This window comes from Kogia breviceps, chromosome 14 (genome assembly GCF_026419965.1).
Source record: "Kogia breviceps isolate mKogBre1 chromosome 14, mKogBre1 haplotype 1, whole genome shotgun sequence".
In the NCBI taxonomy this organism is placed as follows: Eukaryota; Metazoa; Chordata; class Mammalia; order Artiodactyla; family Physeteridae; genus Kogia; species Kogia breviceps.
Genome location: NC_081323.1, coordinates 74,556,219 through 74,579,336, shown reverse-complemented (window position 1 = coordinate 74,579,336; position 23,118 = coordinate 74,556,219). Strand labels below are relative to the sequence as shown.

Sequence of the window (23,118 nt, the reverse complement as noted above, 5' to 3'; positions counted from 1 at the left end):
AAGTGACTGGAGCTGTCTTAGGGGCCATCCTTTGGGGTTGGGAGGCAATCCATGGTGGAAGAAACAGGAGCAGGAAAGCCTTCAATTGGGCTCCTGGTGTTTGCAGTGCATATGGAGACAGGTTTCTGTAGTCCTGGGAGAGGTGTAATTGCAGGCGTTCCTGAGTTAGCCCTTTTGATGATAATTTATTCCTAAGAGCAGAAGTCTTGAAGTTGGAAGGGAACTAGGCCTCACCCCCCCGCCATCAGGAATCCTGTGAAACCCTCCAGCCTCACCTTGCACGCTGAAGAGGGTAAAACAAGTAACCTCGCTTTACTGTTGGACAGTACTTTTCATGATGTTCCTTTGTCCTTTCAAGTTTGCCTCGTTCTGGAATCACAGATCAGGCTGAGTTTCTCAAAACAGCTCAGGTTGGGCCCAAGACCCTCCCTTCCATGAGCTGCTTGTGAACAGGTTGTCGGTCCTGAATATACTCATTTGTCAGGATCCAAGTTTGAGAGGGTGCCCATTAGTCCCTGCTGAATGTTACCTTTTTGTTGGTCAGCATCTGACCGGAAATTTCATGTTTTTATAAGTCGCAGCATATTTTGTTTCTTTTGGGCCATGCCATGCAGCTTGTGGGATCTTATTTGCCCGACCAGGGATTGAACTCTGGCCCTGGGCAGTGAAAGGACAGAGTCCTAACCACTGGACTGCCAGGGAATTCCCCCAAATCTCAGTATTTTACTCCCTGTGTATTTGATAAACAGACCTTATTAATGTAAAATCTAAGTAAATGTTGAAAATGAAACTTTCATGCTACAATTTCTCACTACTGTTTGGAATTAGTGATATGGTGGTGATAACCCATCAAGCAAATTATGTATTTACCAAGTACATTTTATGTGCTGGGTAAGATACAGAGTAAGATACAGTTCCCAGTATCAAGCTTAAATAAAGGTAGCTAGACATTAACAGCCTAGTAACTACTCAGAGGAAACCAGGTGGGTTTGGCACCTGAACTGGGCCCAAGCTATAACCACTTTCCCAGTGTCTCCCAGTAGGCTATCCAAAATATAGCCTATTATATGTAGCATTTTGCTAGGCAATCATACAAAGCTCACTAGCTTTCAATCCTAATTTAGCTTCTCTGCCTTTCTCAAGTTGTCACAGCAGTGGTGACAGCTTTAAGACCGGAGCTTTTCCACCCTGTACCATAGATGAACTCTTGAGGCTAGAGAGGTGGACTCAGTTCAAATGGCTCAGGGATCCCTCCCAAGCTATGTGTCCAGCTCCATTTTTATATTCCTCATCCTCTCCAGTGTGTACAAAGGACACAAGGCACATAAGCTAGCTTTCTATTCACAAAACAGTTTATTGCCCTACCTCACCTGGCCGGCCATGTGGCCCTCTGGCCAGGGCAAATGTCAGTCTAGCTGTAACTCGGCTGGGCTGCAGCCTCTGCCCTGAGAAGGGGGCAGGAGAGGCAAGAGAGAACACTGGCCAGGGCAGCCATGAACACAAGAGAGCCCCAGCAGAGGTCCAGACTCAGCTCCACTTGATGTTCTTGTCCTCCTCGGTCATGGCTGGCGTGTCAGTGACGAGGCCGGTGCCGATGGTCCGGTTGCCATCTCGCAGGGTGAAACGCTGGCCCTTTTCTAAGATCATTGGCTGCCGCAGGATTAGGGTGAGCTTCAGGTCCTCCCCGGGCATGGCAAGCTCCTGGAGGGCAGAGACAAGGACCACTCATGTTCTTCAGGGCGCCTCCATCCCCTACGTTTGCTACCAAGGAGGTTAAAGGTATGGGCAAATGAAGCAGAGTGATGATTCCTTCTGGGGATACCTTCATCCCAGCTGTTAGGCACATGCAAACAGCATACACAAAGGCAGGAAAGGACTGGTGATGAATGTTTCTAACATTTTTCTTGAGAAAAAAATGTTTAGGGAATTTTGGGTTACACAAGTTTCTTAGTTACAGGCCTTCTCTGAGCCCTTATGTAAAATACACTGGAACTCTCAACCACAGGAACTTTTCTGGGAAATCTTTGTGGGTAAATGCCACCAAAGCTAAGGAATACTGGATGAGGACTCATTCCCCCTAAATCCACTGATCTAGGCCCTTCCATCACCAGTTCCACCTGCATCATCAGCCAGCTTCTCTTTAGGAGAGAAAAGTCCCCCACACTGTCACATACATCGTACCTTCCCTGGAGGCAGAACAATCCGACAGGCCATGTCCCAAGTCAGGGAGAACATGACAGGCATGAAGTGGGATACAAAGGGCTTGTGGCGGCCACCCTCCTCCTTACTGAGGATGTACACCTGTGAGAGAAAACGAGGGTGGAGCTGGGCATGGCTGGAAGCACCGAGCCTCTCCACGGTGCCTGCCCACCATCACAGGGAGCCCTCACCTGTGCCTCCACCTTCTGGTGGGGCTGGACGGAACCTGGCTTGGCCATGACCAGGCCACGCCTCAGGTCCTCCCGCTTCAAACCACGGACCAGGGCCCCAAGGTTGTCGCCTGCCTCTGCCCTCTCCAGGCTCTTGTGGAACATCTCGATGCCTGGGAGAGAGGAGGGAGGAGGGTGTGGGGCAGAGGGAAGGCACAAGGGCTCTGCGAGGGGAGGCGTAATCCTGGAGCCCCTGGGTCCCAAGGCTTCCTTCTGTACCTGTCACCACACTGCGAATATTCTTGCTGTGTCCCAGGAACTCACACTCATCTCCCCTCTTCAAAATGCCACACTCTAGTGTGCCTGTCACCACCGTGCCCCGGCCTGGGAGAAACAGGACAGGATATCAGGGACCCCGGGTGAAGCTTCTGTGAGGGGAAGGGAGTGCAAATGAGCAGGGTCCTCACCGGGGATAGAGTACACTGACTCTATAGGCAGCAGGAAAGGCTTCTCCAGGTCCCGGGTGGGCACTGTGATGTAAGTGTCCACAGCATCCAGCAGCTTCTGCACAGACTTCAGGCCTAGCTCAGGGTCACGTTGCTATGAGCAGGAGGTGACAGGACGCTGAAACTTTCATTCTGCTCCTCTTACTTGCCAAGAGCCAGTCTCCAGACTCAGAGCAGAGCTCTGATGCCCATCCAGCCCCATCCCCAGCCAGCAGCAGCTCCTGCCCGACCCCACCCTCACCTCAAGGGCACAGAGGGCAGAGCCAACGATGATCGGAGTCTCCTCCCCTTTGTAGCCAAATTCAGTGAGCAGTTCCCTGATCTCCAGCTCAACCAGCTCCACCATCTCAGAGTCCTGCACAGCATCCGCCTTGTTCACATACACCACCACGTGCTCTACTCCAATCTGTAGGTGGGGAAAGACATAGAGATGATGTCCTGAGTGGCCCAACGCCGCTCCCCCCTTCCTCCTTCCACCCGTACCCAGGCTCTGGGTACCTGTCTGGCCAGTAATAAGTGTTCTCGGGTCTGGGGCATGGGGCCATCGTTGGCTGCCACCACCAGGATGCAGCCGTCGAGGGGGGCTGTGCCTGTGATCATATTCTGGGAGGGAGAGGAGAGGAGAAGAGAGGAAACACTCAGTGTAGGTCAATGACCTCCTCCGCTCCCCAGCCACCTCCTTACCACCTGCTGTGACTGGCCAGGCCCACAGATCCATGATCTCAAAACCATACATCTCAAGTATCTTAACCTCCTCCCCACAAGCCTAACATTCTTCCCGAGGGGGGCAGTTCCAGGCCCTGTCCCCAGCAGCTCTCACCTTAACATAGTCTGCATGACCGGGACAGTCAGTGTGGGCGTAGTGGCGCGCAGCGGTGCTGTACTCCACATGGGCGGCATTGATTGTGATACCTCGGGCTCGCTCCTCCGGGGCATTGTCAATCTCCTCGTATTTCTTAAATTTGGCCCCACCTCCCTCGGCTAAAACTAACGGAAGGCAAGGAACACACATTTCAGCTAAAGTTCCAGAGGTAGAGGAGGGGCTCAGGCCACACCCCTGGGTCCCTCCTACCTAAAAAAAAGGACAGTCTGGGAGAAGCAAGCTTCCGAGACTCCCTCCTTCAACTCCTGGAGCAGAGGTAACTTCAGGTCAGAAAGAAAGGTTATAGGGCCTCAAGAGCCATCCTTGTTACTTCTCTAGGGTAACACTTACAAAGCACTCCCAAGGGCTGGAGGGAGGCCATTCGGGGTCCCCCAATTTATGCATCACAAACTTCTTCATGTCTACGGGAAATCTGTCTCCTGCATCCTGCAACCTACAGTCCGCCCGAGTTCTGGCGCCTGGGGTCACACTAAACACCTCTAGCAGCCTCTCCGCGGGCGCCACCTCCCTGGCTCCAGGTCTCGCCAGCAGAGCGGGCGCTGCCGGAAGCCTCCACCCCAACCCTGCTTACTTTTCGTGATGGCCGCGGTCAGTGTGGTCTTGCCGTGGTCTACATGGCCAATGGTACCCACGTTTACATGGGGCTTGTCGCGCACATAGATCTTCTTGGCCTCCACAGCCAGGCCGCGGCACAAGGGGGGCAATGCCGGGGCCTTCAGCGGCCGCAAAAGACCCTTCAGCAGTGGGGTCGGGCCGAGACCTGCCGGGGCAGAGGCTTGGAGTCAGGGCGCGGGTCTGAGCCCGGCCGCTCCCGAAGACCCCACGTGAACCCGGGCCGCAATCGCCCTCCCCGCCCCCTCACCGCTGAAGAGTGGCGTCGCGCGCAGCAAGGTGGAGGCCGCCATTGTGGTCGTACTAGTGCCCGGACTAGTGTGTACCGAACACTGGCAGCGGCGCGTGCAGTAAGCAAAGGACAACTGTGGATGGAAGTCGCTTCCGGCGGAAGTGAGGGCCGAGAGAGCAAGTCTGGGAGCTTCTAGCCCCCAATCTCTATGGCCCTGTCAACTTCCGGGCGCGGGACGTAAGACGTCCAGGAAGGTGCTGATGGTTTTCGGCTGGGTGAGGGTAGAGAAGGTTTCCAAGGCGCCCTCGGGCCTCGCGGGCTCAGGGCCCACGCAGTTTTCTCTGGTGGCACCGGGGGGCGATGTGGAGCGTCCCACAGCGCACCTACGCCCCGGAGGCTCATGGGCGTTGTAGTTCCCAGGGCGGCGAGCTGTGCTGAAACTTAGAGTGGGAGGGCGAGGCCAGGTCTGGAGGCACGGTCCCGTCTTCCTTGAGGCAGAAGCGGCCGTCCCGGCGTGGATGACTCCGGAACGTCCTGGCCCCGACCCCCCTGGAGTGCGACCCACTGCGCGGGTCTGGCGACAGATCTGGCGGCCGTGTGTCGCGGCTGGAGGTAGGACCAGGCCCTACGGCCTGGCTGAGGAAGACCGTCCTGGGAATCTTTCGGGGGTGGGGCTCTAGTAGGACCCATCTCTCCGCTGAGCCTTTGTTTTCTTATCTGTAAAATGGGAATAGTAGTATCTACTTCATAGGGAGATGCTGACGTCTGGCTCTGAGAGGAAATGAGCTGGGCAAGAGACAGAAAAGGGCTCCAGAAGCCTCCAGGTCCCACAGTCTTTGACCCTCAAATACCCTCGCTCCTGGCTCACAGCCTGAGGCGACAAAGTTTGCCGTCCACCCTTGTGGACCCTCAGCAGCCCAGAGAGTAATTCCCTCGATCGTCGTTCCACCCACCCAATTTTACAGATGACTGGGTGAGAGACAAACTTCTAGTGCCTTTAAGGGCAGCCTGAGTCTTTCTTGTTCCCGCTGTGTCCCTGGCTCCTGCCACAGGGCGGGGCACTCAGTGAGTACTCAATAAATGTCTGTTGACTGAATGAATGAGTGCAAGGATGACCTTTAACTTTCACATCCATCATCTCATCACCCTGGGATGATAATAGCAGCTGCTTAACCTTGATTAATGTTTCCGAAACTCATCAGAGCCTAAGACTCAATTGACGGTGTCTGTTTCAAATAGATTCCTTTATTCCTCCCTTGGAGGTTATGATTCAGTAGTGCCTGGGCATAGGCAAGGAAACTATATTTATTTTTAACACACACAAACACCCTTGTTAAGCTCAGAGGAGTTTGGGAAACTCAGAATTTGAGACTTTTATGGATGAGACGTTGTGGAACTGCTTCATATTGGTTCACATTCAATTCTCCCAGTGTTGTCGTCTGTAATAGGAGCCATTATTTATCTCATTCTAGCAATGAGAAAACTGAGCATAGGGTGATCAAGGAACCCAACACGGCTAACCTCCAAAAGAGTGTGCACTTAGCCGCTGCACTGTACTATAATTTAACTGTCATTTTACAATGAGAAACTTGCTAAGACTTCTGTCCTTCTGGCCCTCCAAACCCATCAGCTCTACTTACGAAGGGTTGGTACAGTATAAAAGGGTTCTCTTTGTCCCCAGCCTGTACCTCAGTCACTCCCGGGAATTTCCTAAGACACTGTTGGCCACCACCAGGATGTGAGATTTTGGGCGTTGGTACTTGAACTGATGCTTACTATTTTAGTGGTGCTATATTTATTTTAATGTGTATTAGTTTGACAGAAAGACTGGCATTGTAAATATTGAGTTGAAAAAAATGAATCAATTTGAAAAACAATACTTGGTAGATAAAATGGGTGGTATGAATATATGGCAAATTTGGGGAGAGGTGAACATGAATGACTGAAATTTGCAAAACACAGTGCTCGGGAAAGAGTCCAAAGGGAGAGAATTTCTTGTAGAGCTATTGAGTGTAGCATCCTCTGTAATAGTCAGGAGTCTTGATTTACAGATAACAGAATTTACAAAGGCTGGTTTGAGAAGAGAGGGATTTGTTTAAAAGTGGTAGGCAGCTTGGGACTTCCCTAGTGGTCCAGTGGTTAAGAATCTGCCTTCCAGTGCAGGGGACGCGGGTTGTATCCCTTGTCAAGGAACTAATATCACACATGCTACAGGGCAGCTAAGCCCGCGTGCCACGACTACTGAGCCCACGCACCACAAGTAGAAAGAAGCCCGCGTGCCGCAATGAAGAGCCCACTTGCCACAACAAAAGATCCCTCATGCTGCAACTAAGGGCTGATGCAGCCAAATAAACAAATAAGTAAATAACCAAAAAAAAGCGGTAGGCAGCTTATAGACTTGTGGGGCAGGCTGCAGAAATGGCTCCTAAGCCAGAGAACTGATCTGATAAGAAAACCGCTGCTACCGCCGCTGCCACCAAACACTAAATGCCAGGACTTAGACTTATCTGTAACAGTGACTGCGTGTGGCACTGAAGCCACTTTTGCATCAAGAAAGTGACCTTCTCTCCTCTCCCCCCTCAAAGCCAGGCAAATTCAAAGGCTCACATGGATGTGTCTGATTGGAGAAGTTTAGATCATCGTATTTCGGTGTTCTTGTATCAGAGGAGGCTGAGGGATGTATTTTGCTAACTTTGTTGTAAGAACAAGACTGATAGCAGGGAATTTCTCCAGATGTCCAGCCGTGCTTATGACCAATATCACAGTGAAAGAGCAGATGAATACAAATGCCCAGTACGTGGATACAGTAGCATACATTTTGGCACAGCCACTAGATGAAATGTTGGGCTCAGGGTTGCAGAGACAAGAGCCGACCACCTGTGAAAATGCTTGTGAGCAGTGTTAAATGAAAGAAGTTTGGCAATTATAAAAAAAAAAAAGCAAGTGTACAAGGTGGGAGTGGGAACAAAGTGGAAAACAATTCTGATTTTAGGAGGCTGTAATTTGCTTGGAGGAGGAGAGATTTTTCTCGCAAACATTTCTTTTATGTGATTACAGTTAAAGAAGTTTTTTTGTGCAGAATCTTGAAGTCTTTAAAAAAGATGCTCTTGAAATCAAACGACCTTCTTGGTCTCCCCAGCAGTGCGTTCATTCTGCTCTATGACAGACACTTTGAGCTCCCGCTTAACAACTATTTTTCCATCTTCCTGAAGTCAGGGCCCTGATTTTGTTCAAGTGGCCCTTTCCCCAGTTCCAGGGATAAATCCTGACAGAGCTTGCCCACTTCTGCTGGTCTTATTCTCCTTGCCAGGGGTTTTGTTTAGGGTTACGTGTGTGATTCCTTTGGGGCTAATGATTGGTAAGAGGATACCTACCTTGGGGAGGGCTTCTAGGAGAGGATCCCCCACTTTTAAGAAGGAGACACTGACGAGATGGACAACCTTCAGATTCTGGGAGTTGTTGGGTCTGGATGGGAGGCCTGGGAAGCCTGGAACTACTGTGCCCATTGTGCCCCCAGTCCATGATGAAGCCAAAATCCAGAAGAGGGCAAAGCGAAGAGGATCTTAGAAGTCTGGACTCCTCATGGTGTGAGGTGACAAATGTCTTTATTGTTTAAGCCAGACTGTGTCAGAGTTGTCTCTTACTTGAAGCCAAATACACCCTAACAGATAAGTCTGCCTTACAGCACTTGGTACCCTGAGACGTATTTCTTGGTTTCACTTGTCTGAGACTGAGTGACTTGAGTAGGGCAAGGACTGGGCTTCCTTTATCTCCGTGTACTCTGTGCGTGGCCACAGTAGGCCTCTGTGCATGTTTACACTTGAACTATATTAATGAGCCTTCCAAACCGAAGGGTGCTACCAGTGTGACGCTATGAACCGAACATATCCCAAACCGGACTCTCTGTATTCTCCCACGCTCTCCCTACACATCTGAATAAATGGCACCACCTTTCTCCTTTCCCCTCATCTGACATCTATCCATTACCCAGTCCCACTTGTTCTCTCTCCAAAATAAGTCTCAGTGTGACCACTTCTATCTCCACTGTCAATACTGTGGTTCAAACCGGGATCACCTCTCCCCTAGGTCACCTCATGACCTCTCCAATGGGTTTCCCAGCTTCTGTCCTTATTCTCAATACCTGTCAAATCCATCCTCCACACAGCAGCCAGATCAGTCTTTAAATGTGATTCAGAAATGAATCCTCCCTCAATGACTCCTTATTACACTTAGAATAGAATCCAAACTCCTGCTTTAAAAAGGGTGAACTGTATGGCAGGTGAATTATATCTCAATAAACCTACTATTTAAAAAAAAAAATCCAGAGTCCTCCCTGTGGCCCACAAGATGATCTGGCCTCTGCCCACCTCTTTGACCCCCATCTCAGTACTGTTTTCCTCTCACTCTCTCCCAGCCACACTGCCATCCTTCTGTCCCACCAACATCCACCATCGCTTCTACCTCAGGGTCTTTGCAAATGTTCTTCCCTCTCCCTGGAATGCTCTTCCCTGGAGATTTCCCCACAGCTTGTTCCTTCTCATCTTTCCACCTCAGATGTCACCTCTTCTGTCACACTCTTGTCAATGGTCCTCTTTGATTTTCTTCATAGCATCGAAATATCCAAAATTATCTCAGTAGTTCGCTTGTTTGGGGGGTTTGGTTTTTTGTTTTTATTTATTTTTTTCTGTCTCACCAGCTCCTGACAGTAAGAACTTATTTTTCACTCTAGGAACAGTGCCTAATACTTAGGTGAAGAAGTATTTGTTGAAGGAAGAATTTGTTGAATATTTTCAGTTGAGCGTTCAGTTAAGCATTGTGTTGGGCTTAAGTTTCTCGATGTTTTCAATGGAAGGCAAATTTTGTATTCACATTCATTTAAAAAATAAAGGTGAGTCACTGTAACTTTTGAGGCTTCTGCTTTATTATCTATAAAATGGGGTTGAGTGAAGAGGTTAAACCTGATGATCTCTAAGATTTTTGGTAGCTCTAACTTCTGAAAGGAGATGGGGTCTTCTGTCATTGAAATGGCTTCTGGGGTGACCCACAACTTAGTGGCAAATTGGGAACTAGGACCCAGAGCCTTGTTGTTGGTGTCACTCGACAGACTTATTGGAAGCTCAAGGGCATCCTTCACTCTTCCCCACCAGCCCTGGCAGTGTCTCCTCAGAAATCTTTCTGGACATTCTCCTTGGAACCAACCGCACTGCACTGCCTTGGCCAGGTCAGCATCAGCCCTCTCCTGGACTACTGCACCCGTCTCCTCTCCGCATCCAGTCCTAGCCCTCCCGTACTGGCCCTGGATGCCCTTGCAAACACAGAACTCTTACCACACTCAGGTCACTCAGATGTGACTGGAGACATTCCAGTTGGAAACACTTTGTGAATGTCACACAAAAGCTCCAAGTAAAAGGCACTCGAGCGGCAACCTAGGTGTGTTAGTCATGCATGGCTTCCTAGAGGAGGCTACACTTTGAAGCCTGAAAGCAGGGGGAGGAAGACTGGCAGAACTGGGGGAAAGGGTGTGTGCAGTGTCAGAGGCAAAACCTGAGTAAAGGTGGACTTCTTCAGCTGTCAAAATGTTCTGATTGGGCAAAGCACGATTTGCTTGGAGGGTAGGACGTTCTGGTCAAAGCACCAAGGCTGAGTTTGACTTCCCAGAAAATAGGACAAAATAAGAGAAATTTCCATCTCTTGGAGTGGGGGAGGGTCAAGATGACCTCCAGAAGAAGCCCACAAGCAACCACTTCCCCTTCAGTCTGGGACTCCAGTTTTCCTTTGAAGAGCCACCCTCTGCCATGCGCAGCCCATGGAGTTTGACTGGAGCTGAGCCCATCCCAACCTCAGGTGATGGGTCCGCGATCCAGTGTTTACCAATCAGCATAACCTGTTCCTCATAGTCACCACTGTCTGTTCAGTGTTAGCGTTCTGTTTCAACCCTCACTGGTCTGCTGAAGTGCAGTTCTGGCACTGACTGCCCAGAGTTAGCACAGACCCCGCAAGTTAAGGGCTCACTCCTTCACAAGACCGCACCCACTTCAGATGCCACCTGTAAGTGGGGTCCCCCAGCCATCTCTACTTCCGGTCAACTGCCTACAGATCTGGGAGTTTCCCATGACCCCCGTCAGGTTTGATAATTTACTAGAACAACTCACAGAATGCAGGAAGGCACTATACTTACGATTATAATTATGATTACATTTTATAATAAAGGATACAAGTCAGGAACAGCTGAATGAAGAGCTACGTAGGGAGAGGTCCGGGAGGGTCCACAGAGACATAGAATCGGGGCACATCACCCCCACCCCCCGACACATCAGTGTATTCACCCACCAGGAAGCCCCACTGAGCTTCAGTGTCCAAAGTTTTTATTAGGGGTTTCATTACTTTGGCATGATTGATTAAATCACTGTCATGTGACTGAACTCAATCTCCAAGTCCCCTCCCCTCCCTGGAGGTCAAACCGGCTCAAAATCCCAACCCTCTAATCACAAAGTTGGTGTTTCTGGTGACCCCATCCTGAAGCTATGTAGGGGCTTGCCATTAGCTTCTCAGCAGAAACTCGGGTGTGACCTAAGGGGCTCACGAATAACAGGCACATCTGTCACTGAGGAAATTCCAAGTATTTTAAAAGCTCTATGCCGGGAACATGGGACCAAAGACCAGACAAATTCTTTATTATACGATAGATAGGCATTGGGTGACCCAAGCTAAGCTGATGAGACACGACCCTATTGCACTTGCTGGAATTACTGGGAAAGCTATGATCTTTTTCTGCTAGGATTATGAAGCTGGTAGAATGTAAGCTTGGAATTCTGGTGGCCATCTTGCTATCTATGAGGGGAAAACCTGCCTGAGAAGGAAGACAGTCCAGAGGAAAGCAGAGCTAAGAGACAGCAAGTTCAGATGGACATCGTTTGAGCCTGTGGCTCCACAGCCATGCCTGACATCATTCTACCTCTGATTTTTAAATTCTGTAAACCAATAAACTCCCCCTCTTTTCATGTTTAAACTACCTTAAACGGGGTGGGGGGGTGTTCCTATTACTTGTAACTGAAAGCATCCTGAGTATTACATCCCCTGTTCCTAAGGAGGAAGAAGTGTTTTCCCTTTCATATTAATACCTTGGCTTAACCTGGGCACTGGATCCATCCTTCCCACCTTCCCCAAACTTCACTCCTTCAATTACCATCCTTTCTACTGGCTCCTTTCCCCTAGGACTTCAGATATAATCAGGTTTCCCTCAGGATTGAAACAAACAAGCAAACCTTTCCACCCTCTAAAATTGCAGCCCTCCATATCTCTCTCCTTCCCTTTTTGGCCAAACTGTAGCGCAGCTCTCAGCATTCCTCCTCCCACTTGTTCACCTTCCATTCATTCCTCAGTCCACTACCATTGGCTTCTGCTTCCTTTTCACTTCCCTAAAGATACTCTCAACAAAGTCACCAAGCAATCTAAGTCAGTGTATTCTATAGGAGACAATGGCAGTGCCCAGTACCATGGATCCCTCTTTATCATTTGTGTGTGAAGTGTTTGCCCAATTCCTCCCCCCCCACACACACACTGTATTCCCACACCCCCTGGTCTTTGGTGTGTGGTTTTTCTTCCAGATAATTAGACCTTCCAGATTTTTTTTTTTTTTTTGAGTACTGTCCTCAGGCTACTGGAGTCTTTGCTTTGATGAAGTGCCTGAGAATTGACATCTCCCAGGGGAAGCCCTAGTCTACAGCTGAGGGATGTTGGTATATGAAAGGCCCAGCTCCCTTGTTTCTGGATGAATCTGAGGCACAACTTACATCCAGGGCTCCCTTGAGGAATCAAGCTGAATTACTCTCTTCCTGAGACGTTTGCTTGGTTTTCCCACTCCTTTACTAGTTTCTCCTGGTAGCACTTTGTGTGTGTGTGTGGGGGGGGGGGGGGGGTACGCGGGCCTCTCACTGTTGTGGCCTCTCCCGTTGCGGAGCACAGGCTCCAGACACGCAGGCTCCGTGGCATGTGGGATCTTCCCGGACCGGGGCACGAACCCGTGTCCCCTGCATCGGCAGGCGGATTCTCAACCACTGCGCCACCAGGGAAGCCCTGGAAGCACTTTTTAAATAAATCACTTGCACAAAAATTCTCATCGCAGAGTATGCTTCTGGAAAAGCTTACCCAAGACAACATCTCAGCACTTTCTACTTCTCTTTCTTTGCCTGCCTGTTAAATGTGGCTTTGCCCCCAGAATTAGGTTTCAGGCTCTCTTCTCTCTACACATATTACCGGGATGATCTCATTCATGTCCATGGCTTTAACCTCTACTCATGTCTGATCACGACCACACTACTTTGTGCAGCTGAGGCTGTAGATCCATCTCTGCTGGGCAGCTCCACCTCGTTGCCTACAGGCACCTCTTACACCAATACAGTAGTCATTAGGCACATGTAGCTATTTTAATTAATTAAAATGAAAACTTCGGTTCCAGGAATTCCCTGGCAGTCCAGTGGCTAGGACTCGACGCTTTCACTGCCATAGCCCGGGTTCAATCCCTGGTCAGGGAGCTAAGATCCTGCAAGCCGTGCAGCATGGCACACACACAAAAAAACTTCAGTTCCTTAGTCACACTAGCCACATTTCAAGTGCTTAAAAGCTACATGTGGCTAGTGCCTACCAAACTAGGCAGTACTAATACAGAACATTTCAGTCATTGCAGAGGTTTTATTGGACAGCTTAGACACCTTTCCAAACCTAACCCATCGTCACCAGCTCCTTACCTTTCTGTACTCCTCACCTTTTCTCTCTCCTGGACAAGGATGGGCCAACTACAGAGAAAGGGTATGTAAGGGTATCGGGGAGGAGGTGGGGGGGTGATCACAGAACTAGAGGCCTTTCCATTGACATCTTTTTCTGAACTGGAAGATGGAATTGACAAAGATGGTGATGAAGACCTTAACAAAGGCCATCTGGGAGCTGACATTAATTTGGTTAGAACTGGGGGTAGAGATGAGGACAAAGGCTGGTTAGGCCAGAACTTGCCCTTCCACAATGATTTTTTTCCCAACTCCATCCAGTAGCCTCAGCCTCGAACAAATATCCTTGTATGAGTCAGGGCATTTATCCATCTCCAGTCTCGTGGGTCACGAGGCCTTTGGGTTTCAGGATAAGCACATGATCCAAGCCAATCAGCTAAAGTCAGTTCTGGAAATTTTACTGCAAATCTCAGAAAAAAAGACATGCTCCTACGAGAGTTGCTAAGCTACTGGGACTTAAGTTTGGAGCTACGGAAATCCATTTTGCCACTAAGAGGCATGGGGAGAGCTCAGCCTAGAGGTGAACCACAGGTTCCCAATATCTTTTGGCCCTTTTATTCAGCTGTTCCTGAAGGAGCCTGATCCATTCTTTTCAATGGCTTGATCCATTCTTTTCAATGGCTTGAGCCAAAAGATTCCCTTATTGCTTAGGACAGTTGGAGCTGGGTCAATGAGGGACCTGACTGATTAGGATCTCATCATGCTGATGATTTCGACTGCCCTCTACTACACCTTAATGAGTCTCAATTACTATATCTGGCCTTGATGTCTCTCCTCAGCTCCAGACTGTATGTCCACCTGCCTCCTGACGTCCCACAGACATGCCCCAAACTGACCTCATTATTCCTGCCTCCCCAACCTTTATTTCCCAGTTCAGAGCTGGAACCTCTAGAACCTCCAGTACTTTCCTCGGAGAAGCCAAGGTCGTAAGTTCAGGCTCCGCCTCCTCGCAGGGCCTCACCAAGGTCACCCGTATCTTCCCTCCCTCAGCTCTTTGGGGGCGGTGTCCTCGAACTCCTCTGCAGCCCGGCTGGGCGCTCTAGGCTACAGCAGGCCCTTCAAAAAGCCTTCTAAACTCGCTGGTTTCCGGTACCGGTGGCTCCTCTAGCCTTCATCAGGGCCTCGGGATTCTATTCCCCTAAGGTACCTTCTCTATGGTTGACTGCTCCCTACTGTCCCGACTTTCCTCTGGGAGGACACTCTGGTGGGACCCAAGCCCTTCCTATGGCTGCTTCTGCGGTCCCTTTTAGGCGCAACTGGAGAAGTCACTGAGCCCTCCGAGACTCCCACCTTCTCAGCTCTGGAAGGGTGGCACGGAGTGGGAGGATGGCGGAAGTGAGTGTGAACGTGCCGTTCCTTCTCCTCGTTCTTCTCTATGGTCACTTCCTTCGGTGACGGGAAAAAGGGGGTCCCGGCGCCTGCGCAGTACCGGGCTGGGAGCTAGTCGCGGAGTGGGGGGTGGGGCAGGGAGCGGGAGCTGCCGCCGCCGCCGGAGTTAACCGCGGGGACCGAGATGCAGGTGGGACCGGAACCGGAACCCCCCTCTTCAAGTCCCTCTTCCCTCTCCGCGACCCGGCCCCGGCGCCTGCGAGGAGCCTTGGGTGGGGGCGGGCGTGGGGGGCTAGAGGCAGGAGGGGCGCCCGGCCCCAGAGAGTGCAGCAGAGCAGGCTGCCTCCCTGGACGCTGTGGCCCCGGGGAATGGGCGAGTAGAGGGTGTCCAGGGAGGAGGGTCGGGTCGGAGTGGGTTGACCACCGGGTCCGGAGGGTCCGAGCGAGGAGCGGAGCCTGCACGCTCCACCACCCGCCCTTCGGGAAATATCAGAACTGACACGAGAAGCAGGTGCACTGGGAAAAGGTGCCTGAGTCTTACTTGGCAGAAGAGAAACTGAGTCAACAGCTCAGGAGCCGCAGGGTCAGCGGGCCTGAAGGGGGCTGGGTCTGCCTGTGGTGCAGAGGGTTGGGTCGGCCGGTGTGAGCTGAGGTGGCCTCTGCTTGGAGATTGGTCTCTCTGCTGTGTCGGCACCTCTTGGCTCGGTTCCCCCGTGCTCCATGACTCTTTCATCTCCTGGCGTCTTCTCGTTGGTTTGGAATTGTCCCTATGGTTGGAACCATCTGAGTGTGTAGGGTCTAGGTCAAGGAGAAAGGGGGGGGGGGGGCGCTGACCGCGGGTCTGAGCAGGAGTCTGGGGTTTGGGGAGATTTGCCTGAACTGCTTTCACCCCATTCTTGGTGCCAGTCATCTTCCAATATAATATGGGGGAGGAACACTAACAGAAGAGCCATGGGTTGTAAATTCCATGCCCAGCTCTGCCACTTGCTAGTTGTAAGACGTTGGGAAGACTCTTCCTTTCGTTGATTTCTCTTTGAGAAAATTGGAACCCATAAAGATAGTAATAACGGCAAGTCATTTATTGTGTGCTTACTTTGTGTCAAGCAGGGACATGTTCTGTTTAATTCTCCCAACAATTTTAGGGGTTAGGGATCATTAGCTCTGTTTTATAGATATGAAAACTGAAGCTCGGAGAGGGCATGTAATGTGTTCACGATCACACAGCTAATAGGTGGCAGAGATGGAATTTCATCCTAAGCCTAACTCCAGAACCTGTGGCCTTAACCATTAGGCTAACCCGCCTTTAGGGCACGCTCCCCTGTGAGAGAAGGAGGTGAAAAATCCAAGGCCCCAGCTCCCTGTTATATTTTATTTACTTTGTGGCCAGCAGAGACTTGCCCGGACCCAACCCACAGTCTGTCCTCACCTGGTGCTGCTGCCTCTGGGCCCCCGCCTGGAAGGGCACCAAAGAAGTGGGCTCCGGGCATTCGAAGCCTCCTTGACACAGTGCTTGGGTGCTGGGCCCTGGGGTCGGCTTTCAAGACAGTTGTTTGAATCTGTCATCCATCCATCCTCCTTAATGAGCAGCCTCCCTCCTCAGAGATGGACCTCCGGTTGCATGAGGCAGGGTCTCTAAGCTCTGCAGGCCCAGCTCCCCTGAGAGCTGGGGCAGTGAGGGGCGGTGACTGACGCTGGTGCAGTCAGGACTGTGCGGTGGGAAAAACAGTAGACTTGGAGTTCTGAAACTTTCTGAGCTTCGGGTTCCTCATCTATTACAGAGGTTGTTAAAACCTCTCGCAGGGAAAGGTAAGAACGGCACATGGGAGGCACGTAATAAATACTGAAGGATGGTTTTAGAGAAGGGAGGTGACGTGGAAAAGAGTCCCTTTTAGAGGAAGGTGCTGCACAGCCGTCCACCACACCTGGAGCTGAAGCCAGGGAGAGCGGACTGGGGAGGCGGCAGGGTGGGTGCAGGCTAGACCTGGGGGTGGTGGGGCACGAGGATCTGGGGAAGGGAAGGGTGGCAGCGTGGTGTTCAGCCCCGTTGCTCTCTTGAGGAGTCTAGACGAGAGGAGGGAGTCTGGCTCGGGGTGGGGCTCTGGCCCCGGTCCCACCTCAGCAGTGACTCGATGTATGTGCCTCTTCCTTCTGCAGCTGCTGCCGCTCACCCTGTGTCTTCCGGCCGCTTCCCTCTTTGCTGCCCCTCCCCACAGGCTCCCCCTCTCCACCTCCTGGGGGCCATCATGAATGGTGCCCCTTCCCCGGAGGATGGGGCCTCGCCCTCCCCTCCCCCCTTGCCCCCACCCCCTCCCCCGAGCTGGCGGGAGTTCTGTGAGTCCCACGCCCGGGCGGCTGCCCTGGATTTTGCACGCCGTTTTCGCCTCTACCTGGCCTCCCACCCCCAATACGCAGGGCCTGGGGCCGAGGCTGCCTTCTCCCGCCGTTTTGCTGAGCTCTTCCTGCAGCACTTTGAAGCTGAGGTGGCCCGGGCCTCCGGCTCCCTCTCGCCACCCATCCTGGCTCCTCTGAGTCCTGGTGTGGAGATCCCGCCACAGGACCTGTCCCTTGAGAGCTGCAGGGTGGGCGGGCCCCTGGCTGTGCTGGGCCCTTCTCGATCATCTGAGGACCTGGCCGGCCCCCTCCCTTCCTCAGTCTCTTCCTCTTCTACAACCTCCTCGAAGCCGAAGCTAAAGAAACGCTTCTCCCTCCGCTCAGTGGGTCGCTCGGTCCGTGGTTCAGTCCGCGGCATCCTGCAGTGGCGGGGGACTGTTGACCCTCCCTCCCCAGCAGGGCCCCTAGAGACCTCATCGGGCCCCCCAGTGTTAGGTGGAAACAGCAATTCCAACTCCTCTGGTGGGGCTGGGACCATTGGTAGGGGACTGGTTAGCGATGGAACATCCCCTGGGGACAGATGGACTCACCGTTTTGAGAGGCTGAGACTCAGTCGGGGAGGGGGGACCTTGAAGGATGGAGGAGGCGTGGTGCAGAGGGAAGAGCTGCTGAGTTTCATGGGGGCTGAAGAGGCAGCCCCTGACCCAGCTGGAGTGGGCCGGGGAGGAGGGGCAGCGGGGCCTACCTCAGGGGGAGGAGGGCAACCTCAGTGGCAGAAGTGTCGCTTGCTGCTTCGAAGTGAAGGAGAAGGAGGAGGAGGAAGTCGTCTGGAGTTCTTTGTACCACCCAAGGTGAGGACCAGAGGAGGAGGGTGGGTGATTGGGAGCGAGGGATTGAGCACTGGGGACGTGGCCCACATACCTAGCTTTGCTTACTTGGATTTTGAAAGCTAGCTCCTGACTGGGTTCCTAGCGTGGGCAGGACAGAGAAAGTAGTGTTATTTGTCTAACTCCCTTGGGGTGTGGAAGGAAAGATGAATCTCGAGGGAAAGGAAGGCTGGTCTCTGCACACCAAAAATCTGAATCTTGTTCTCTCTCCCGACTTAGGCGTCTCGGCCTCGACTTAGCATTCCCTGCTCTACGATCACCGATGTGCGGACAACCACAGCCCTGGAGATGCCTGACCGGGAGAACACGTTTGTGGTTAAGGTAGGAGCCCTGGGCTCCCCTGTCCACTTGGCGCGCTCTTAGCACATTGAAGTAAGGGATACTGATGCAAGGAGGGGCACATATGCCAGGTACCTTGACTGTGTGTCCCTGGGGCGGCAGCTTTTCTGGGATGAGGGGTGAGAGGGAGGATGTTCTTGTTCCTGTTGGGAGTGAATTAAGGCCTCGAGACCTGGAAGTGGCCTGCGGGCCTCCTCTTGTCCCCATAGGTGGAAGGCCCCTCGGAGTATATCCTGGAGACAGCTGATGCTCTACACGTGAAGGCCTGGGTGTCTGACATCCAAGAATGCCTGAGCCCAGGGTGAGGAGCCCGTCTTCTGTCAGTGAGGGGACCAGGGGGTGAGGGTGGTGAGCAGCCTTTTGCCTCTCCCCTGGCGACTTTCCTCCCAGCACCATTTTCCCTGTCTCTGCAGACCCTGCCCTGCTACCAGTCCCCGCCCCATGACCCTCCCCCTGGCCCCTGGGACCTCATTCCTGACAAGGGAGAACACAGACAGCCTGGAGCTGCCCTGCCTGAATCACTCGGAGAGTCTGCCCAGCCAGGGGCTGCTGCTGGGGCCCAGCGAGAGCAGCGACCGCCTTTCGCAGGGTAAGGGTGGAGCCTTAGAGAGCGGTGAACCTCGGGACCCGCCACGCAAGAACCCTGGCCATCAGGCCCAGGCCCTCTCTCCAGGCTCTGCTGTGCACCCCGTGCCTGCTCCTCAGCCGTCACGACCAAATGTCTGACTTTTGTCCCCGAATGTGCCTGACCACAGTTTACAGTTTAGAACCATCACCATCAGCAGCCCCACACGGGCCCCAGGCCAGCTCCTCTCCAGCCTTCTGTGCCCGCCTTGTCCCCTTTTCTGTAGGCCTTGTGCCGGCCACCACTCTGGCTGGAGGTAATGGCTCTCTTCTCCAGAGCTGCCAGAACGCTTTGTACATATCTTTGTTTTGTTCTTACTCTGCATCTCTGTGCACATGTTGACGGTACTAGATTTTCTTTTGACTCCCTACTTTTCAACACACGTGTATGCTACCCACATACATAAACACACAAAGATGTATCTACCTGGCCCCAGCTCACCTTTCTAGACTCCACTACACCCTTTTTTTCTGATCCTCCATTCCGAGCTTCAGTTTCACTGTGCCTAGCACACGGGCTGTATGCAATGAGTAAACAAATGAATTAAAGACTCTTAAGAGCCAGAACGGACCTTACAGGTCTTCCATTCCAATCTCCTCGTTTCTCAGGCAGCTAAGAGCAGAGAGGAGAAATGGCATTTCTGAGGTCATCTGAGGGTCACTGACAAAGACAGCGGCTATGCCAGCTTGTTGCCTGAGCCATGGCACTCTGCACTCGGCATATTCCCATCCTCTGAGCACTGATTATGTACGACATGCCTGTAGCCTCATGCCTGCCGCTCAGCAGACATTCAGGAGCGCCCTAGTACATCCCTGACCCTCTGTTAGGCTCTGGGGCAGGATGAGGAGCTCAGAGCTGCCCTGTGGGCTCACAGTCTAGCTGAGTTGGCAAGACATCACTCCCTCTAAAAAGCAGGACTCTCAGATGGAGACCCTGTGCTTCGTGTCCTCTGAGCGGCACCAGCAGGAAGCCTCGAGAGCTCAGAGGAGGAAGAGAGTCATGGGAAGTGGGACAGACGGGGAATCCTACACAGGCGAGGCGAGAAAGAACGCGGCTTGGAGAAGCTAGGAGAGCAGAGACCTGAGACGGGGAGAGGCCCGGAGAGCTGGACAAATTAGACGGGATAATTGGGTTAAAGCGGAGGACACAAGAATACAAGTTAATCTGAAGATCAGGTTGGTTAGGTTGGGGGGATTCACAGAAGGAGAATCTTTGATGCCTCTCAGAGTTGGGGGTTTTGTCCTGCAGGCAAAAAAAGGACCCATTTTTAACGTAAAAATATTTGAGGGATTCTACCCACCCCCATCCCCACCTCTGCGACTATAGCTGTAATTTCAACTGTTGATTCAGAAGAGATGTAGGCACATTAGGATTCTAGGACCCTGTTGGAATAACTTCAGTCCTTCAGCAATGCGTGAAGCATAAGTTAGGAGTCATTGATAAAAACAATCAGGGCTCAGTACCTGAAGAAAGATTCAGCATTTCAGCCAGCTGACCACCAGTGTACCCAGGGTAACCTGGCTGGTGGAGAAGTGGGCCCAAGCAGACCAATCCTCCCAAAGAGTAGCTTCTCGAGCTCTTAATTTTGCCCTCCTTCTTTGTTATTTTTCCAGGGGCATATGGGGGCCTCTCAGACCGCCCCTCAGCGTCCATCTCCCCCAGTTCCGCCTCCATTGCCGCCTCCCATTTTGACTCAATGGAACTGCTTCCCCCAGAGTTGCCCCCCCGTATCCCCATTGAAGAGGTACCCCCAGCAGGGACAGTTCATCCCCTCTCGGCCCCCTACCCACCCCTGGACACTCCGGAAACAGCCACAGGTACCAGAGGTGTGAGTGTGTGTCTGCCTCCAAGCCTGGTTGACCACCTGCCTGAAACTCTTGTCTTGGGATCCTGAGGGATCTGGGGGGCTGGTGGGGGAACAGAGGGGGAGTGACATGAGGGGAAAGCAAGGCTTTTCATCTCCCAGGTTGAGGTAGGCTTCCCTGACACCTCAGTTTCCTTCCCTCTCTCTTTCCTGAAGGGTCGTTACTGTTCCAGGGAGAGCCAGAGGGAGGTGAGGGGGATCAGCCCCTCTCAGGGTATCCTTGGTTCCACGGGATGCTCTCTCGACTCAAGGCTGCCCAGCTAGTGCTGGCTGGAGGTACCGGCTCCCATGGCGTTTTCCTGGTACGTCAGAGTGAAACGAGACGGGGTGAATATGTACTCACTTTCAACTTCCAGGGCAAGGCCAAGGTGAGTGAGGAGAAGGCTCCGCTGTAGGCAGTGGGCCTGCGGGTAGAGTGGGGAATGCTGCCATCCGGGGAGAAGGGTTCTGTGACTGGCGGGGTACGGGCTCCTGCTTTACCCCACTCATCCTGCCCTCAGCACCTGCGTCTCTCGCTGAATGAGGAAGGTCAGTGCCGGGTTCAGCACCTGTGGTTCCAGTCCATTTTTGATATGCTCGAGCATTTCCGGATGCACCCCATTCCTCTGGAGTCTGGAGGCTCCAGTGACGTTGTCCTTGTCAGCTATGTCGTGTCCTCCCAGCGACAGCAGGGTGAGCAGAGCAGGTCTGCAGGGGAGGAGGTGCCCGTGCACCCAAGAAGTGAGGAGGTGTGTGTGCCAGAAAGACGGGGTGGGGGGGCTTGAGGAGGAGAGGCTATGTCAGGGAGAGAGGGGTAGAGAAGTTTCCTGTGTGCTGGGTTTCTTGGGGCAAGGAGTACACGGGGATGTAGGAAGGCAGGTGCCTCCGTGCTGGAGCCGGGAGGAAGTGGAGAGCTGGGTTGGCGCATTCCCATTCCATCGGACCCTCTGTTCCATCGTTTGTCTGTCTCCTAGATCCATCCTCCCCGGCCTTGTCTTTACCCTTCATCACAACCTTGCCTTGGGCCTGCCCTTCTTGGGGGTGCTCGGTCTGATTCCCCTCCCTCCTCCCTTGATGTCTGATGTCCCTGTCTGATCTCTCCCTTTTCCCCACCCCAACGTCCCATCTGTCCCCACGTTGCCCCTCCCCCCCAGGCCGGGAGCAGGCCGGGAGCCATGCAGGGGTGTGCGAGGGAGATCGATGCTACCCCGATGCCTCCTCCACCCTCATGCCCTTCGGAGCGAGTGACTGTGTGTAAGTGTGGTCCTCCTCTCACCGCCGCCCATGATCCATCTTCCATGGATGGGGGTTGCTCAGGAGATGGGATACGGGGGAGATAGCACATGGCTTCTGGGGGGATGAGTGAAGGGGAGGCTGCTACAAGAGCTTGCCTCCCTCCACAATCAGTCTGTCTTCTTACCATTCCCAGAACCGAGCACCTCCCATGACCCACCCCAGCCCCCTGAACCCCCTTCATGGACAGATCCCCCACATCCTGGGGCAGAAGAGGCGTCGGGGACGCCAGAAGTGGCGGCAGCAACAGCCGCAGCAGCCAAAGAGAGGCAAGAGAAAGAGAAAGCGGGCAGTGGAGGGGTCCAGGAAGAGCTGGTCCCCGTGGTTGAGCTGGTCCCCGTGGTTGAAATGGAAGAGGCCATAGCACCAGGCACGGAGGCCCAGGGAGGCGCTGGATCTGGTGGGGCCCCCGGGGTAACCCTGATGCTGCAGCTCCAGCAGTTACCACTAGGGGGCGATGGAGAAGAAGGGGGCCATCCCAGAGCCATAAATAACCAGTACTCCTTCGTGTGAGATACCCTACCCCACCCTTTCTCCACTCTTCTTGCTCCCCAGCCCTCAGTTCGTGAGATTGGGGCTGGGCAGGCACATAGAGGAGCAGTGGGAATCCCCTCCCCACATGCTTCCTGACCCTTGACGGCTAAGGGCATATATGTTGGTACAAAAAGGTTCAAGAGCCCTGCTAACTCCCTAGTTCATACACTACAGGTGCCCCGTCCCCTGGGCAGGGGGTTCAGGCTCCATTACCTCCCCAAGGGGCTCTTACGGTCAGCCCCATCCCTGGGGGCCATTTCCCCATTAACCACTCCTCAGCCCAAGGAAGGGTGAGGGGGAAGGGCTGTCAGTTACATTAAGGTGGTTGTTCTTGTTGTTTTAAACAAAATGGAGAAGCATAAATAAATAAAAGGGTTTATCTCAGTTCCATCGTGATGGCTGTGGCCAGTTTTTGCAGTGGGGGCTGGGACAGGTGGGTCAGGAAGGCAACCCACTCAGTATTGCGAGCTCCAGAGCTGAGAGACTGGAGGGCTGGGTCAGGTTGAGTCCCTCTTGCTCTCCAGACCTGTGCTTTCGGCCCATCACCCCTCT

The 23,118-nt window shown here is 52.8% G+C and overlaps 2 protein-coding genes across 17 annotated transcripts; one reads left to right on the top strand and one right to left on the bottom strand.

Moving 5' to 3' along the window:
- Positions 1–1,330: 1,330 nt before the first annotated feature.
- Positions 1,331–4,961, bottom strand: TUFM (Tu translation elongation factor, mitochondrial). The gene is made up of 10 exons (XM_067013373.1): positions 4,621–4,961; positions 4,330–4,518; positions 3,696–3,862; positions 3,374–3,478; positions 3,117–3,281; positions 2,837–2,969; positions 2,649–2,753; positions 2,391–2,542; positions 2,182–2,301; positions 1,331–1,701 (listed from the first exon to the last, which is right to left on the bottom strand). The coding sequence occupies exons 1-10, from the start codon at positions 4,661–4,663 to the stop codon at positions 1,528–1,530; spliced, it is 1,353 nt and encodes a 450-aa protein (XP_066869474.1). The 5' UTR covers positions 4,664–4,961; the 3' UTR covers positions 1,331–1,527.
- Positions 4,781–22,954, top strand: SH2B1 (SH2B adaptor protein 1). 16 transcript variants are annotated; one of them, XM_067013371.1, is made up of 11 exons: positions 14,256–14,528; positions 14,636–14,720; positions 16,869–17,896; positions 18,152–18,253; positions 18,481–18,572; positions 18,685–18,860; positions 20,510–20,713; positions 20,917–21,128; positions 21,261–21,432; positions 21,894–21,993; positions 22,169–22,954. In XM_067013371.1, exons 3-11 carry the CDS (start codon positions 16,958–16,960, stop codon positions 22,185–22,187), a joined length of 2,016 nt encoding a protein of 671 aa, XP_066869472.1. In that variant the 5' UTR covers positions 14,256–14,528; positions 14,636–14,720; positions 16,869–16,957; the 3' UTR covers positions 22,188–22,954. The 16 variants fall into 16 exon arrangements, with proteins under 16 accessions (XP_058894178.2, XP_066869461.1, XP_058894171.2 ...); XM_067013369.1 differs by having other exon boundaries at positions 14,376–14,528; positions 21,261–21,488; XM_059038188.2 differs by lacking the exons at positions 14,256–14,528; positions 14,636–14,720 and adding an exon at positions 4,860–5,214 and having other exon boundaries at positions 21,261–21,488.
- The last annotated feature ends 164 nt before the right edge of the window (positions 22,955–23,118 follow it).